At 42.5% G+C, this 18,566-nt stretch overlaps 1 protein-coding gene across 1 annotated transcript in view; it reads right to left on the reverse strand.

The window, feature by feature from the left end:
* Window positions 1-1,610: 1,610 nt before the first annotated feature.
* The window catches only part of Snx4 (sorting nexin 4), a 59,624-nt gene continuing 42,668 nt past the window's right edge, over window positions 1,611-18,566 (reverse strand). Inside the window, exons 8-14 of the mRNA XM_075965890.1 lie at window positions 16,245-16,306; window positions 13,918-13,983; window positions 11,215-11,304; window positions 8,917-9,016; window positions 7,192-7,337; window positions 5,579-5,693; window positions 1,611-2,857 (exon numbers count right to left, since the gene is read on the reverse strand). Of these exons, the coding sequence (XP_075822005.1) occupies window positions 2,810-2,857; window positions 5,579-5,693; window positions 7,192-7,337; window positions 8,917-9,016; window positions 11,215-11,304; window positions 13,918-13,983; window positions 16,245-16,306 (627 nt within the window). The 3' untranslated portion in view covers window positions 1,611-2,809. The remainder of the gene's footprint in view (window positions 2,858-5,578; window positions 5,694-7,191; window positions 7,338-8,916; window positions 9,017-11,214; window positions 11,305-13,917; window positions 13,984-16,244; window positions 16,307-18,566) is intronic.

Raw genomic sequence — 18,566 nt, forward strand, 5'->3', positions numbered from 1 at the left:
TGTACCCCAGTCTTTAAGTACTTCTGTTAGCTCACTGGGTCACTTTTCCTCAGTCACTGCTCATACTATCTTTCTACATTTATCTTTGGAAAACACTTTGCTTTTACTAATCCATTCTGATTTTTACATACCAATTTTTGTTTGTGTGTGTGTGTGCATGTGCCAGGGCACTGGTGTGGTGGTCAGATGACAATCTGCAGAAGTCATTCTTTCCTTCCAGGACATGGGTCTCAGGATCAGACCCAGGCTGGTGGGCACAGCGGTGGTGGGGGCAGCAGTGGCTTTACCTGCTGAGCTGTCTCTGTGACCCTAGACTATTTTATCTAGATAATATAAATTCCATAATAAAATTCCCTTATGAGTTCTGTAAAACTGAGTAACAGTACCCATCAAGACAGTCCCCAGTCAAACCAAGTGTGTTTGCAATGTTTTAGAAAAGGTCACATTCTATCCTAATTCATATTCATACACACATATATAAACACACACACATATTTACAAAGACAAGAACTAAGATTGAGTCTCAGCACATTGGCTTGGCTGAAAGGATCCTAGCGCTTCCGCCCTGTGCAGCGGGGACTGCAGACATACAGCACCACAGTTGGCTCTAATTCTTCTTTCCAAACACTTCTCATTAATCTGCCACATGTTGTTGAAGTCAGTTTAAGAAAGAGCCTTCTCGGGCTGGAGAGGTGGCTCAGAGGTTAAGAGCACTGGCTTTTCTCCCAAAGGTCCTGAGTTCAGTTCCCAGCAACCCCATGGTGGCTCACAACCATCTATAATGAGATCTGTTGTCCTCTCCAGTTATGCAGGCAGAACAATGTTTACACAGTAAATAAATAAATCTTTTTTTTTTTTTTTAATTTTATTTTATTTTATTTTATTTTGGTTTTTCGAGACAGGGTTTCTCTGTGGCTTTGGAGCCTGTCCTGGAACTAGCTCTGTAGACCAGGCTGGTCTCGAACTCACAGAGATCCGCCTGCCTCTGCCTCCCGAGTGCTGGGATTAAAGGCGTGCGCCACCACCGCCCGGCTTTTTTTTTTTTTTTTAAAGAGCCTTCTTCTTGGGCGGAAAAAAAAAAAAAGACTTCCCTTTGTAGCTCATGCTGGCTTGGAACGATGTAGCCCAGGCCAGCCTCAAACCTGTGTTCCCCCACCGGCTGAGTGCTGGTATTACAGGCATGTCCATCACAGCGAAATAAAGCTTGTCATTTACTTGTGTGGGCATTAGGAACCCGAGCCAGGACCTTGCACATAGGAAGGTGAGCACTCTGTAACGAGCTACAACTCAAGTCTTGGCATGTGACTTCTAACGACCACGTAGAGGGTATTTTGTTAATCAAGAGGTTAGAACACAGAGGGAGAAAATGTGTATCCACACAGGTAACTTTTGCTTTTAAATGTTCTTTTTAAAGACCACAGCACACCCAGGCATGTTGGCGCACGCCTTCAATCCTAGCACTCATTCGGGAGGCAGAGGCAGAGGCAGAGGCAGAGGTAGGCGGATCTTTCTGAGTCCAGCCTGGTCTACATAACCAGTTCCAGAATTAGCAAAGGCTACATGATACCCTGTCTCAAAAAAACACAAACCATAGCAACATCTTATGTTTTAAAACACCAACATTTAGGTCACTTTAAAATAAAATATGACATGCATTATTTTCTACCAAAAAATCGGGTATTTACATGCATGGAGCATTGTAAAATAACAGGAATCTTTTGGAAATAAACACACATTTTCTTTATTTATTGTATAAGTTTGGCAAACAGCACAAAAATCCAGCAACATTTTAAACATGTAAAAAAGTCAAATGTTAAACAGTACTGAGTATAGTTTTAAAACATTAGAAATGATGAGTGCACAGTTAATATTCTGCAAGCTGGCAGAGAGAGTGCTTGGCTTCTGAACATGTACCATGACACACACACATTAAAAACACAACAACATAATTTATCTTTACAAAAACCACAGCCAGGCAATAGAAAAGCACATTAATGATGAAGGTACCAGCCCACATGTGTTCACTGTGAGTGTCTTACACATGGAAACGCTACATCTCGTACCCTGAAATGCCATGTGCACAGAGCCAAGCTGAAGAATGGAGGCTCGTTGCTGAGGTTAACAATTATTTGAGGATAATAATGTTCAATTAAAACTTTCTATAGAGTGATTGCTAGATCATAATAATGTATTTACTCCACTGCATATCTGAGAAGCCGAGACTTCTTTGTTGGCAGTATAAAATTTCTCACCAGTATCAAAATTTTGGTGAAACACAAACTGAAGGCATTTTTTCTAGTGTACGCAGATGGTACAGGGATCTACGAACAGGGAAGGAAACCTCAGATTTCACAATAAGTTTCTGCTGAGCTTTGTCAAACTAAACAGCTCAACTATAAGGCAGATAAAATAGCCCAACAGCAGAAGTGAGTCCCACCAAGTAAAGATAGGAATGTCCTCTTGGAAAGACTCCCGACGTGAGGAGATCTGGAACAGCTGGCACTGAGAGGAGCAGGTGGGAATTAACTAACACCCTAACACTCAGTCGTTGGTTCAGAAGCCTGATGAATAATCTGTTGGTATATCTTATAAATTAACTTTTGGAATCAGCACCAGTCCCCAAAACCTCAAATTATTCTTCATTAAAATGTATCCCTTTGTGCTATATGAACACAAATACTTAAGTTAAAGAAAGCTGATTTGTTCAATTTACTGTATGCTTTTATGTGTATTAGGTAGCAACTGAATTTCTTTTTACTTGTGCTTCATTTTGGGGCACTTTGATTGGAGAGAAAGTCACTTTCTCGGATTACATCTTGCTAAAGCACTCCTTAGCATTGGTCCAAACTTGAATTCCCTGAAAACAAAAGAAACTTACAATGTGATTCTGCCCTAGAACCAACATCGTGGTGACTGGGGAATGAAAACATCACTCTAATGGGAGGAAAGCCATCAAAGCGACACAAAAGGGGACAAAGACGTCAAACTGTCCCTGTTTGCAGATGATAGGACTCTATGCTTGGAAGACACCAGACTCCTCCAATCTGGGCCACACCGTTAGGCCCTACCCTGATTAAAGAAAACAGGAAGCAGTGAGGTGGCTCTCCAGGACCCACATGCGTGCCCCACCTCCCACATAAAAACTGCTTTTTATAAAAGAAAAAAATATGATAGGTCTCAGCACTGTTGCATAAGAGTTCACATGAGCACATACAATGCAGTTTTGTCTGAGGGATGGAGAAATGCAAGCATTTTCTAAATGACTGTTGCTATATAAACACCCAAAAGGATGCACACTGAAGTGTGATAGAGGAATGACTTTTAAAAGGGATCGTGGTGGGGGGATGTTTACTTCTATGTTCTGAGTCACTGAAATATTCATTATATCTGTGCTATATGCTACATAAAATAAATGAAAAATCAATTTTTAACTTGTTTGTTTTGAGACAGATTATGTAGCTCTGGATAGCCAGGAACTCACCATACAGACCAGACCGGCTTCAAACAGAGACCTGCCTGCTTCTGCCTCCGAAGTGCTAGAATTAAACGTGTGTGTAACCGCACCTGTCCAATATTTACTTATTTATTTTTAAAATATTTATTTATTTATTATGTACACAATATTCTGTCTGTATGTCTGCAGGCCAGAAGAGGGCACCAGACCTCATTACAGATGGTTGTGAGCCACCATGTGGTTGCCGGGAATTGAACTCAGGACCTTTGGAAGAGCCATCTCTCCAGGCCCCCCAATATTTATTTTTAAACTTCAGCCTAGGGCTGGAGAGATGCTTAGTGGCTAAGAGAGCCTGCACTGTTCTTGCAGAGGACCTGAGTTTGGTCTCCAGTGCCCCACATCAGGCTGCTCACAACTAACTCCAGCTGTGGGGGAGCTGATGCCTCTTCAGGTACCTGCACTCATGACCAGTACCTACACATAAGACACATATATACTCATAATTAAAAATAAAAGTAAGTCTTTTAAAGAAATAAAAAAGAAAACCCAAAAGCTTTAGCCTACTTGATTTGATAAATTAGATAACTCACTATTACAAAGGTTAACCAAAACCAGAAATACTATTTTTTGTTTTGGAGTGGGAGAGGGGTGCAAATAGCCCAGGCTACTCTTGAACTCAGTATGATCTTCCTGCCTCAGATCTCCTTCCCTAGAGCCAGGACTATAAGGTGCATCAGCATGCCTAGTATGCAGGGCTGGGGACCAAGTACAGAGCTCTGGCATGCTAGGTGAGCACTCTGCTAACTGCCCCAGCCCAGCTACTAACTAAAATGCTTCGTGATTTGCGTGCTTTTACTGTTTCATTACTGCAATTCAGTCAAGCCAAGGAACCTAAGTTAATCAATAATGATATGATGTAACTACATATGTAAAATATACTCATATTTACCCAAGAATAAACTAATGTCAATCTTAACTTTGGGCACCAAATTTTTTTTTTTTTTTTTGATTTTCCAGACATGGTTTCTCCTTAGCTTTTTGGTTCCTGTCCTGGAACTAGCTCTTCTAGACCAGGCTGGCCTCAAACTCACAGAGATCTGCCTGCCTCTGCCTCTCGAGTGCTGGGATTAAAGGCATTCGCCACCATCGCCCGGCTGGGTACCTAATTTTTACGTTTCTAAAGAAAAAGACCCTGTTATGCACCAGATACGGTATCATCTTTTTTTATTTTCTTTTAAATTTGGTTTTTCAAGACAGGGTTTTTCTTTGAATCAGTTCTTGCTATCCTGGAACTCAACTTTGTAGGCCAGAACGGCCTTGAACTCAGAGATCTGTCTCCTGAGTGCTGGGATTAAAGGCGTGTGCCCCCACAGCCCAGTTTACACTTAATCTCAACACCTAGGAAATGGAGGCAGAAGTAAGAGCGTGAGGGAAGCCTGTGCTGCACAGTGAGCTTCAGGCTAGCCTGGGATACACAGGGAATTCAAGTCAAGCTTGGATACATAGTGAGCTCAAGGCAGGCCGAGGTACAGGCATGACTTTATCTGGGACTGTGGCTCAGTGGTAGGGCTCTTGTTCAGCAAAGGCACGTACATGGGTTTGAAAAAAAAAAAGAGGGATATGCATGGATATAGTGATATTTTGTTTATGATCTAACAAGTAAAGCTTGCCTGAAGATCAGAGTGCAAAGCTAGCCACACTAGTCAGCAATACAGGCCAGGAAGTGGTGGCACACACCTTTAATCCCAGCAGCCACACTAGTTAGCCATAGAGGCCGGGCGGTGGTGGTGCACACCTTTAATATCAGCACTAGAGAGGAACACAAGGCGGGATGAAACAGGAACCCACTCTCTTTTCAGTCTGTCTAGCCCTTCTTATTTTCATTTGTCTCAGTGTGTGGAGGTCAGAAGATACTTGCAAGAACTGGAGTGAGTTCTCCAGTCCTTCTACTGTGTGGGAAGTGGGACTCACATTAAGTCATCAGTTTGACAGTAGTACCTTTCCCCAGGGAGCCACCTCACAGGCCTTCCACTCTCCTAACTAAGCTGCCTTCCTAGCAGGCATGCACTTCTGAGCCAGCTGCCACACTGCAGCCACAGCTGCATCCTCATGAGGGCTGGCTACCTTTTTGCACATGCTAATCTGCATGACGGCATAGCTGATGAGGGCTTCCTTTAGGTCCCGGTTCTTCTGCTCTTTGAAGCGCTCGATATCAGCCCATGCATTCTTCACAAATTCTCTGAAATCAAACATACAGCCATGCTTATTCTCATTTAAAGATGCTGCATCACAAACCCAACCAAGCAGTTCAAGCAGTCATTTCCTCCAAGCTGAAACACCTTTTGCTAAGGGAGGAGGGACACTAGGGTCACTAGTAAGGCTTTGGACTCTCAGAAAGCTGCAAAACTTACAAGGCTCCTTCTGGAGGCCACAGAGGCAGTGAGCAAACTCCCAGGGAAAGAATCACTTCTGTGGAGCTGTCTATAAGCTGGGCAGGACTCCAGGGGTGTGGGTCCATGTTACTGCAATTAACCCAATGAACTCACGGGTTCACCAAGTGAACTGTCTCTTTGGTGTGCCCTAACTGGAGTAAACAGACATCTTTACATCTCCTCAGGCTGTCGCTGCTTGCTTGTATAAGATACCTATTTTTCCTTTCCCTAAGATGTGAGTGGAAAACAGAAGTATCTGAATAGTCTTCCACATTATGCCCACTATCTCTATATACGTTAATACTGTTGCCACAGCTCTGCTTCAGACAGATATGGATGGCTTCTGGACCCACTTACAGACATATATGCCACAGGAAATGTCTGCCTTGGGCCACTGGGAAACATACATCGATTATGAATCCTGATTAGCATGTGTATGATTTAAAAGACAACTTGGAGCTGGAGAGATGGCTCAGTGGTTAATGCTCTTGAAGAAGACCTGGGTTCAATTCGCAGTAGCGACATGGCAGCTCAAAACTGTCTGTAACCCTAGTTCCAGAGGACCTGACACCCCTTCTGACCTTCATGGCCACTTGGCATGTATGCTGTGTATACATATATGTGAGGCAAAATACTCATATATATAAAATAAAAATAAACAAATCTTAAATGACAATCTGTCTCTTAAACTTTGACTGCTGGGCTCAGTGACAAGTACCTGTAGCACCAGCTACTAGGGAGGTTTAAGGGGGAAGGTTTAAGTCCTGGGAGTTCATGAGCCTGAGTAACACAGTGTGACTAAGCCCCCAACCCTCACCAATAAAATCTCCAGTACATTTCAAGCTAAGAAGGGGGTACAATTCTCACAGTTCATGACTCTGAAGGTCCCACAAACTGCCAGAGACAATCACTGACCACCTACCCACCCAGTGCCAACGGTAAGACTAGAAAAGAGGCTCTAAAACCACAGAGAAACTCTGTCTCAAAAAACCAAAAAAAAAAAAAGACTAGAGAAGAACAGGTTCCATGCCATGATAGTCGGTGAAGGGCACTTGTGTTGTGTCTGCAGGATCAGGTTTTGTTAAATGGGGCTAAAGAAAGGGCTCAGAGAATGCGCAAAGAGTAAGAATCATGAAAAGTATAAGAATAAAAATCACAAAGCCGATGCCCTATCCCTTCCCTGCCCCCTCCCTACACATGGTTTCGTTACTCCAGCTGTGCAGTAAGCACCTGGGTGGCATGCAGGCGCTGTCACTAGAGAACACATGTCCGTCACAGCAGTCTTGTTGAGCAGCAGCATTTTACCTGCTTTCCAGGTTTTTGGACTTCAGCTGCTGCTCCCCTTCACCGATCTGCTCCTCTAGCACCTTCACTCTGGCTTCTCTCTGCTCTGGAGCTTCTTGACCGAAGAGTTTGGTGGTCATTCCCTTCAATGAGAATGTTCTCACAGTCTAAAAGGGAACAGAAACAGACGAACTGACAAGGCGTGAACATACAGACGGACATTACTCAGCTAAAAACACGAGGATTCTGACGTGTATTACAACCCATCATGACAAGTGGGGACGACAGCCACAAAGACAAACACTGTCTGACTGCACGCAAGCGGGGTATCTAAAGGGGTCAGACCAGCAGCAAAAGTGGACTGTGGTGTCCAGGGCTGGGAGAAGAGGACTGAAGCTGTCAACAGGAATGGATTTAGTTTCATAAAATGCCCATGTTCTAAGGATTGGCTGTAACAATGTGATTATACTTGACACTACTTGAAAATGGTCATTACGGTACTGGTGTTTTGACGTGTTTTGTTTTTTTGGTGCTTCAAACTCAACAGAGATCACCTGTCTCTGCTCCCAGTGGTGGCATTAAAGGTGCGCAGCACCACACCAGCTTCCTGAGAGGTACTGTTAGCACTGCAGCGCTTGTCATGAACCAGTGGCCGAGAAGCAGCATGCACTTGCTATCTCCCTGTTCCGAGAACCTTTCTCTAGCCATGTCAACTGATGCATTCTAGTCAGGTTGCTGGGCTCTGCAGAGAGGTTTATATAAGATACCAAATTTTCTTCAGAAGTACACAAATCACACCATAAACATTAAAAAGGACTTTCTTAGGAGAGATTCTGATTGAGTAAGGCTTTCCAAAGTAAACTAAGTTTTAAAAAATTTTTAATTTTTTAAATCTGTGTGTATGTGTGTGGGCATTCAGGTGTACAAAGACGCCAAAATATGGAACAGATTTCCTTGGAACTGGACTTAAAGGTGATTGGGAGCTGCCCGACTTAATTGCTAGGAATCAATTTCTGATTCTCTGCAAGAACAGTAAGCACTCCTAATCACTGAGTATTTCCCCAGCTCCTGAACTAAAATTCCTATAAAACACCTTGCCCAATTAGATAGGACTAAGGACTAAAAAGAGCATAGTTTTGATGGTTGTTATTTTTTTTAATTTTTATTTTATGCACATCAGTGTTTTACCTGCATGTATGTCTATATGAGGGCATCAGATCCCTTGGAACATGAGTTACAGACAGTTGTGAGCTGCCAAGGGGGTGCTGGGAATTGAACCCAGGTCTTCTGGAAGAGCAGCCAATGCTCTTAACTGCTGAGCCATCTCTCCAGCTCTGACTGCTATCTTTTTTTTTTTTATTATTAAATCAAGAAAGCAACCAAAAGGGGCAGGAGATGGTTCAGTGGTTAGAGTATCTGCTGCTCTTTCAGAAGACCTGGGTTCAGTTCCAGCACCACATTAGGAGGACAGTGACTCACAGCTGCCTTCAACTCCTAAAGAGTTCTAAGGGATCCAAATGTCTTCTTCAGCCTCCTGCAGGTACTACACTCATGTAGCGCGCGCACACACACACACAAGGGAAAGGAAAGACAAGGGAAGCCAACACATTGTATCCTATGCAGTTATTTTGTAATTTGTAATAAACCATTCCAGAAAAAAAAAAAGCAATCAAAAACCTCTAACGTCCCCTCATGATCCTCCTGCTCTCTGGCCTCCGCAGCCGCAGAACCCTGAACAACACTCACCCCAGTGGCCAGCTCCTCGCACTGCTGCTTCTTGGAAGCCAGGTCCTGAGCAGCCGTCTCCAAGTCATACTGCATAAGCTCATGCTTCCGGCACACAGCCCTTGGGGGGAGCAAGCACAGCCATTGAGTTTTTCTGGCTTCTTTAATATATTAGAAATGTTTCAGGGGTGCAGGAGAGGCATTCATCATACCTAACTAGGTCCAGGGCTTTTGTGACCTTTTGTAAGTTTCATGTTTAAAATGTAGTAGTCCAACCTTGAAAATTGAATCTAACTGAATCTAAGCATAAAAACTTTACGTATCCAAAGCCAAAGGTGGCTTATATAATTATTTTCAATAAACACACCACTATCAATTGTTCAAACTCTCTTTCTGTAACAGTCTCATTAGTCACAGTTGTCTTTGAATTTCAAACCTTTTTGCCTCTGCCTCCTGAGCTGCTGGGTTACAGGTATGCCCCACAGGAGCTCACACTGTGGAATCCTGGGACAAGTGAACATTCTTTGATAGGGTTATGCCTAGGATCTCAAAGTTGCCTTCCTTTTCTATCTAGACATACCTTAGCTTTAAATCATCATAATGAAATACGCGTATTATGACAATTCCAATGCAGAAATGCACAAAATAGAGCAGTTCCAAAACCACCCACAGTCCACACACAGTGTGTCTGCTCTTCCAGAGCACACCCACAGTCCACACACAGTGTGTCTGCTCTTCCAGAGCACACCCACAGTCCACACACAGTGTGTCTGCTCTTCCAGAACACAGCTAGGCATTTATACACACACCCACAATCCACACACAGTGTGTCTGCTCTTCCAGAACACAGCTAGGCATTTATACACACACCCACAATCCCACTGTACCCACAATCCACACACAGTGTGCCTGCTCTTCCAGAACACAGCTAGGCATTTATACACACACCCACACCTCTACTGCGGCTATACTTTTACACTTAGCCACAAACAGTGGGCACCATTCCATGTCAATCCACAGTGATCATTTTTATGATTCGTAGGAACTACACAGAATTCGCTGTATGCAGCAATTCTCTTTTGCTTCATAACCTGAAAACACTTTGGCGAAACACAAAGCAGGTAAGGAAAAAGCTAACTGCCAATGTTTTCATGTTGACAAGCTAAAGAATACAGTTCTTCTGTCTGCCCAGTAAAATTGTTTTTTTTTTTTTATTTTTACTTTGAATTCTGTGTGTGCGTGTGCATGAGTTTGTGTGTTCATATGAGTGCAGCGGATCTCCTGGAGCTGGAGTTACAACTAGTTAATTGTAAGCTGCCTGACATAGGTACTGGGAATTGAACCTGGTCCTCTGGAAGAGCAGTAAAACTCTTAACTACTGAGCCAACTCTCCAGTCCCCCAAAAGAGTTCTACTTCTTTTTATTTTCTTCATTCAATTTGGAAACAGGGTCTTCTTACTATATAGCCCTGGCGGGCCTGGAATTCACTATGTAGACAAGGCGGGCCTTGACCTCAGAGATCGGCTGCCTCCTGAGCACACTGTGCCCTGCCTCCAATAGAATTCTATACTGCTCTTCAACGTGACAGAAAACTAATCAAAAGCCAATAACCCTTTCAGAAAAATGGTTTTCCTAACTTGAATTAAAAAAAAAATCCAAGGAAGGAAGAAAGAGTGGTAATTTGAAGGAGAATAGCTCCTATAGGCTCATATATATGAATGATTGGTCCCCAACTGATGACACTAGGAAGGATTAGGAGGTGTGTCGCTGGGGTTGCTCTGAGGCTTCAAAAGCCCATGCCACTCAAGTTAGCTCCCTGTTTCTCTCTTCCTGCTGCTTGTGGATCAGATGTAAACTCTAAGTTACGGTGCCTGCCTGCCTGCCTGCCTCAATGCTCCCACCATGATGCCCATGGACTAACCCTCCCAAGGTCACAATTAAGTGCTTTCTATTGTAAGCTGCCTTGGTAATAGTGTCTCTTCAATGCAACAGAAAAGCAACTAAGAAGGAGGGAGGAAAACATGCTAACTTTTTCTTATCCAATAAGTCTGTCTAACAGAGAATTCTGTTTGTCTCTGTAGGGCTCTACACACTCAGCCTGTATTCTGTTCCCGATCTTCAAATTGAAAAAAGCAGGAAGAAACAGACACTCCATGATCCCAAACAGAAAAGCTATTGTCAAGAAGATACGTGAAGAGTGGAACTTCTGGTTTTCTGCCTGAGAAGGGAATATTCTGGGTCTCATCAAGGGGCCTGACACAGTCAGCTCACTTAAGAAGGGGCCTATTGTCTACATTTCTGGGCTATCACTAAACTCACCGCAGCGCTTCTGCATAGAAGAGATACTCCTTCAGCTGGTCCGCATAGTGCTCCTCATCTTCCAGAATATCATCAATAGAGGATGCGTACCTGTCAAGAAACACAGTAACTCTAACTGTGTCAACAAAAATTAATATTTAAAGCAAGTGGCAGATAAAGCACTTTTAACTCCATCTCCAGGGGATCCCACACCCTCTCCTGGCATCAGTGGCATCTGCACACACACGGCTCGAGCACACACTCACACAAACACAAACAGTTGTTTGTTTTGTTTTCTGAGACAGGGTTTCTCTGTGTAGCCTTGACTGTCCTAGAACTCACTCTGAAGACCAGGCTGGCCTCAAACTCACAGAGATCCACCTGCCTCTGCCTCCAGAGTGCTCAGATTAAAGTTGTGCGCCACCACCACCCAGCTAATAAGTTTTTTAAAAAAAAAATCTTTAAAAAAAAAGCTAGTTAGCTTGAATATGGCATACGGAAAAGTAATATTTATTTTAAATAAAGTATTTTCCTACTACCGAATAGCCTGAGCTGCACTGATAAAGACTGCGCATTCACAATGTAAAAGTGATGGCTTCATATAGGTAGTCATATGGCATGACTAATGCAAGCAGTTAACATATCCATTACCTGACATACTCATGTTTTTCACGAATATTTAAGACCTTTTTTCTTTTTATTATTGGTTTAAAGTAGCTATTTAAATATGGCAATTACCAGGATCTGGCTATGACAAACAATGCTGCTATGAACAGCATTGCCCTTTGACCAAAGAATGGATAAGAAAAATGTGGTATATTTACACAATGGATACTACACAGTAGAAAAATTAACAATATCTTGAAATTTGCAGGCAAATGGATGGAGCTGGAAAACATCATTTTGAGTGAGGTAACCCAGACCCATAAAGATAATCATCACATGTACTCACTCATAAGTGGTTTTTAAACATAAAGCAAAGAAAACCAGCCTACAAATCACAATCGCAGAGAACATAGACAACAATGAGGACCCTAAGAGAGACATACATGGATCTAATCTACATGAGAAAAAGGACAGGACGTCCTGAGTAAATTTGGAGCATGGGGACCATGGGAGAGGGTTGAAGAGGAGGGGAGATGTAGGGAGGGGAGCAGAGAAAAATATAGAGCTCAATAAAAATCAATAAAAAAATTGAAAAAGTAACAATAAATAAATATGGCGATTACATTTTATTTATATAAGGGGGGCACATGTGTGCCATGGGGCATCGTGGAGGACAGAGAACAACTTTTGGGAATTGGTCCTTTTCTTCTAGGATGTGGGACCTGGGACTTAAACTTGTACTCACCAGCCTTGGAAACAAGGGCCTTTACCCACTGACTACCTCATCTGCCTTATGCCTGTCTTTTCTTTCTTTTTTAGAATTTATTTATTTAATTACATATACAGTGTCTTGCCTGCATGTATACCTGCACACCAGAAGAGGGCACCAGATCTCATTATAGGTGGCTGTGAGCTACCAAGTGGTTCCTGGGAATTGAACGCAGGACCTCTGGATGTCTGAGTCATCTCTCCAGCCCCATCTTTTCTTTATTTAATTTGAAAATTTTCATAGAAAAAAATGCATAAAATTTATCTTCAAAGGAATTTTTTGAGGCAGGGTCTCAGGTAACTGTCCTCAAACTCCCTGTGCAGACAGGGTTGACCTTGAACTTCTGGTTCTCCTGCCTCCACCTTCCTGCGTCCCACTTCAACTGGTTTTACATGGTGCTGGAGATGGAACCCAAAGACTTGTGCACGCTAGGCAAGCACCTTACCAACTGCCTTGTATCTCCAGTCCTGGGACAAGGTGTAAGTGCGAACTTCAGGAGAATTAGGTACATGTGCGCTGTATCAACCATCTCCAGCACGTTTTCAGCTTCTCTACTGGATGAGGTCCTTATGCAGCATTAACTTCTATCAACTTAAAATTAAGAGTTCTTTTTCTATTCTAGGCATGCTGATGCACAGCTTGAATCCCAGCATTTGGTGTGCAGAGACAGGCCAGGCTCATTTACATAGTGAATTCCACGACATCCAGGACTATATCTTAAAAAAATTAAAAAATTAAAAAGTACCTTTTCCTCTATACATTCTCTTCAATATTGTCCTGAAAGCTACAATTTTAATTTTATTATGATGTATATAAAAGATCTAAATACATTTATATATTTTATAAAAATTGAATTACGTTTTATGTAAAGTGAGATTTGGTTCAGAGGTTTTTTTTTTCTTCTCTATGTAGTAATTTATTTTTCCAACAGTGCTTTTAAAGTTCACTATAGAAAAGTATGCATCTATTTTTGGACTTAATTGTCTTCAATTGAACTCTTTTTTTGTTTTTTCAAGACAGAATTTCTCTGTGTAGAACTGGTTGTCCTGGAACTCAGTCTGTAGACCAGGCTGGCCTCATGGAGATCCACCTGCTTCTGTCACCCGAGAGCTGGGATTAAAGGCGTGCATCACCACCACCTGGCTACAGATTTTTATCTTTACTTTGTTACTGTATGAATTAGACAGTTTCAGAATACATGTATAAACCAATCTTGCGTTCCTAGAGAAACAAATTCTCTGTATACGTGCAAACCATAACTATAAATGCCAGTTAACTTTATATAAACCGGCGAGTACCCAGCACTCCCCACTGAGCAAGCCCAGCTACATAGTTCCTAAGTTACTCACACGTCCATGTGGTGCCCGGCACTCTGCAGCCCATCGCCCATTTCTTTTTCGATGGCACTCCACTCACTGGAAGAAACAAGGGAAGCGCTATGAACTGGCTCTGCGGGGTATTACTCCCAACTGTGTTCACAAGATCCTTTTCTAGCTAGGACCCACAGGTGGGTTATTGTCCCTGACTCAAGTACACTGATTTTCCCTTAAAATTTCTTAATTAAAGGTAAGAAGACAATACACAAAGCTCAGTCAGTACAAGGCCTGCCTACCATGTTAAACACGGTGCACATCCGATACCCAAACACTTGAAAGATGGGGGCAGGAGAACCACAAGTTCAAAGTGGTTAATTTTGACTACAGACAAATTTAAGGCCAGCCTGGCTACATGAGACTCTATCTCAAAAAACAACAAAGAAACAAAAATAATAAGGAAAAGGACCACCCCTCAGAAAGAAAATTTACAAAAGAAAAGAATTTAAAGCTGGGATTGGGATGGTGGCACAAGACTTAACACCAGCAGTGCAGATACAGAGGCAGGCAGACCCTGCAAGTTCTAGGTTTTCCTGGTCTACAAAGTGAGTTCTAGGCCAGCCTGGGCTACACAGTAAGACCCCATCTCTAAAGACCTGGGTTTGAGTCCCAGCATCCACATGGCAGCTCACAAATATCTGTAGCTCTAGTTCCAGAGGAACTTTGGGCCTCCATAGGCACTAGGCACATATACACATTTGCTGGCAAAACACTCCTAATATAAATAAACTAAAAATTTAAGTAACCAAAACATGCAAGTCATACACACATACATATATATACCACCCTCCCCACTTTGGTACTGAGGGTTGAACCCAGGGCCTCATAGACTAGACAACTGTTCTAACCCTGAGATATACTTCCAGCCCTTACACAAGCATTCAAATTACTGAAATATCCTAAGATTCGAAAACTTATCTTGCTAAAGTCTTCATAAATCATAAATGGAAAAAACAAAGAAAAGAAAGAGAAAGTATCCAATTCTATTAGACAGTGAGATACAGAGAGACATACAGAATGAAAGAAAGGTAAAAAGTCAGTGATTCATTCTCTCCAGGCCATCAGCAGAGAAAGTAGGAGGCTTTTGTCCCTTCAGTCAGGAGTTGTCATTCAACATGTAGAATTCTCTCAACACTTTTGTTTATGGAATGGCTTTAAAATGAAAGCACTGCCGGGCGATGGTGGCGCACGCCTTTAATCTCAGCACTCGGGAGGCAGAGGCAGGCGGATCTCTGAGTTCGAGACCAGCCTGGTCTACAGAGCTAGTTCCAGGACAGGCTCCAAAGCCACAGAGAAACCCTGTCTGGAAAAAACCGAAAAAAAAAAAAAAAATGAAAACGCTTACTAGACAAGAGAAAGCTGTTAGTACAGGACATCACTGAATCTGTAAATCTCAACACTTGAGAGTCAGACATGTGTGGATTGTTGCAAGTCTCAGATACACCTGGGCTACAACATAAGGAGTTCCAGGCCAGCCGAAGCTACAGGGTGAAACTCTGTTCCAAAAGAACCAGAAGGCGATGGAGACGGCTCAGTGAGGAAAGAGATTACTTACCATGGGAGCCCGCGGGATCAGAGTTTGGACAGCTGGGACTCCTCTACATGACAACCTGCTTATGATGCCAGCACTTGGGACACAGGGACAGAGCAAGCTGCCTGGCTAGACTAATCTAAACTGGTGAGCTCTAGTGTCAAGGAAGAGAACCTGCCTCGATGACTAAAGTGAAGAACAATCAAATGATACCCAATGCTAACCTCTGTTGAGGGATTTTGTACACCGTGTGAAGATGTCTTGCTGTGATTTATGTGATAGAAAGCTGAATGGCCAATAGCTAGGCAGGAGAGTTGGGCGGGACTTCCAGGAAAAAGAGGGGAACTCGGGATCATTCTAGGTGCACGAGAGAGACACCAATGAGATACAGAGAGACATACAGGATGAAAGAAAGGTAAAAAGTCATGAGGCAAAACATACATTAATATAAAAGGGTTAATTTAAGTTAAAAGAGCCAGTGGGATAAGCCTAAGCTAAGGCTGAGCTACAATTAATATTAAGTCTCTTTGTTATTATATGAGGCTGGCAGTCCAAAGAAAAATCTTACTACAAACCTCTAGATTCTACACACATGTACATACACTTCAACATGTACACACCATTCAACACATGCACCTACTCACATGTGAACACACATGCTCCATTAGAGAATATAAATAAATAAATCGTATTCTCCTGACTCATACATTATAATAGTTTTAAAGCCAAAAAGTCAATTAGAGCTAAGTGTTTAATTCTGTAAGATACTTACCTAAAAACTCTTCCATAATTCCCATGTACTTTATACACACCATAGAGTCGATCTGCTACTCTCTGAAATATTTAACAGAAATTGGTATTAGGTTGAAGTTATACACAGATTACTTTTTAAAAACCCATATACTTTTTTTTTTAAAGGCAGGATTTCTCTGTAGCTTTGGATCCTGTCCTGGAACTAGCTGTGTAGACCAGGCTGGCCTCAAACTCACAGAGATCCGCCTGCCTCTGCCTCCCGAGTGCTGGGATTAAAGGTGTGTGCCACCACCGTCTGGCAAAAATCCATATACATTTTTAAGAGTCAGAGGGGAAAAAAACAATCATCATGCTTACCAGGAAAGAAAAGCACCCTCCAAACCACATGACAAACACAGAACTAGAGCAGCCTGACATGTTTGCTGTGCTGCCACAGTCCTTTTTAGCAGTTTTTCTGGTTTGCCTTTTTCTTTCTGTTTTGTTTTGTTGAGACAGGGATACTTTGTGTAGCCCTGGCTGTCCTAGAACTCACTCTGTAGACCAGGCTGGCTTCAAATCGACAGAGATCCCCCTGCCTCTGCCTCCTGAGAGCTAGGACTAAGGGTGTACTTTGCCCAGCATGTTAGCACTAGTTTTAATCACAGCACACAAAGTAGCTGTATACAATCAGAGTCCGTAAGCCTCCTTTCCTGTAGCCTTTCCAGGATTATGATGCTGCAGAAAGCATCTCTGAGAGGCACCTTTCCCCCTTCAGACTGTTTCCTTATGAGCAAGCCTGCAGCAGAAGACACTGACAGCACCATCCTGATTATCCCCTCCCCTCCTGCTGTGTGGCTAAAATTCCTTACTGAAGGAGAAGTGGACAATGGAAAAGGAAACAGTCTATGGCGTGCTATTAGATGATGAACTTGAAGATCTGGATACACACAGATTTTTCTCCTTTGAGTTTCCTAGCAGATTTCAGAGATTCAGAGATTTAAAATTCCTAGCTGGGCCCAGTGGCTTGTGCCTTGGATTCCAGCACTGAAGGGCAGAGGCAAGTGCATCTCTGTGAACTTATGATAGTCTGGTCTACAAAGTGAGCCCCAGGACAGCTAAATCTACACAGTGAGACCCTGTCTCAAAACAATAAAGACTCCTGATACAAGTGATTTCCGAAGAAGCTGTGTGATTCTCTCCGACCACCCTCTCTAACTATGCTGCGAACACCAGATATTACCATATCTATAGACAACCAAACAATAAATATTAAATATGATGTCAGTAACTATAATTTATATCTTTAGAATGTTAGCAAAATAAAGTTGTGTTTTTAGAATATTAACAAGGTTATATTAAAAATGGGATTCTGCCTGGAGAAGAGGTAACAGAATACAACAGGAAATAGAACCATGTAGTTGAGTTCAAGTTCTTTCTTTGTTTAAAAGATTTATTTAGGGGCTGGAGAGATGGCTCCGCAGTTAAGAGCACTGGTTGCTCTCCCAGAGGTCCTGAGTTCAATTTCCAGCAACCACATGGTGGCTCACTACCATCTCTAGTGGGGTCTGATGCCCTCTTCTGGCATAAAGGTATATATGCAGATAGAGCACTCATATATAAAATAAATCTTATAAAATTTTTGTAAAATTTTAATTTTTACTTACATGTATATGTGTTTTGCCTGCATGGACGCCTGTGCATCATGTGTATGCAGTCTAGAAGAGGGCATTGAATCCCCTGGAAATAGAGATATAGATGGTTTTGAACCATCCTGTGGGTGCTGGTAACTGACCCTGGTCTTCCACAATAGCACCAGGTGCTCTCAACCTTCCAGCCCCATGAGTGCAGCTGCTACATAGAGCTGCGAGACTAGAGTACTCCAAACCTTTATACTGTGTCTTTCAGATAAGGACATGACCTCCATCAGGTGACTCTGCTAACCAGGGCAACTCACTGAGTGTCTGTTATCTTCCCATCCTTTGCCCATGTATATCTGTGGGTGGCTAAGAGAATGGGCTCCTGAGGCAGATTTACAGTCTCATTCTGGTCTCCACATCTGTCTGCTGGGAGGTACTAGAGCCCATTGATTTCACTTGCCTGTTTCGGACTGTGTAAAATGGAGTGACAGGACTGTCCCCACAGGGTCGTTAAGGGAGGCTATCCTAACATGTCTAGCATCACAGTGCACAAGTAATAGTCAAGGAAAAGTGTTAGTTTTAATTTCCTTTAGCTCACAGACCAAAACTGACCCTTCTTGGCCCTGAGGCCACCTGCTGTTTAGTAATTCTGTTTACTCAAGTATTTAATTCATACTTAGCTGTAATGTAACTTTTACCTTTACATGTTTTTTTTTAAGTTATTT

The sequence above is a fragment of the Microtus pennsylvanicus genome, chromosome 1 (genome assembly GCF_037038515.1).
Source record: "Microtus pennsylvanicus isolate mMicPen1 chromosome 1, mMicPen1.hap1, whole genome shotgun sequence".
Classification (NCBI taxonomy): domain Eukaryota; kingdom Metazoa; phylum Chordata; class Mammalia; order Rodentia; family Cricetidae; genus Microtus; species Microtus pennsylvanicus.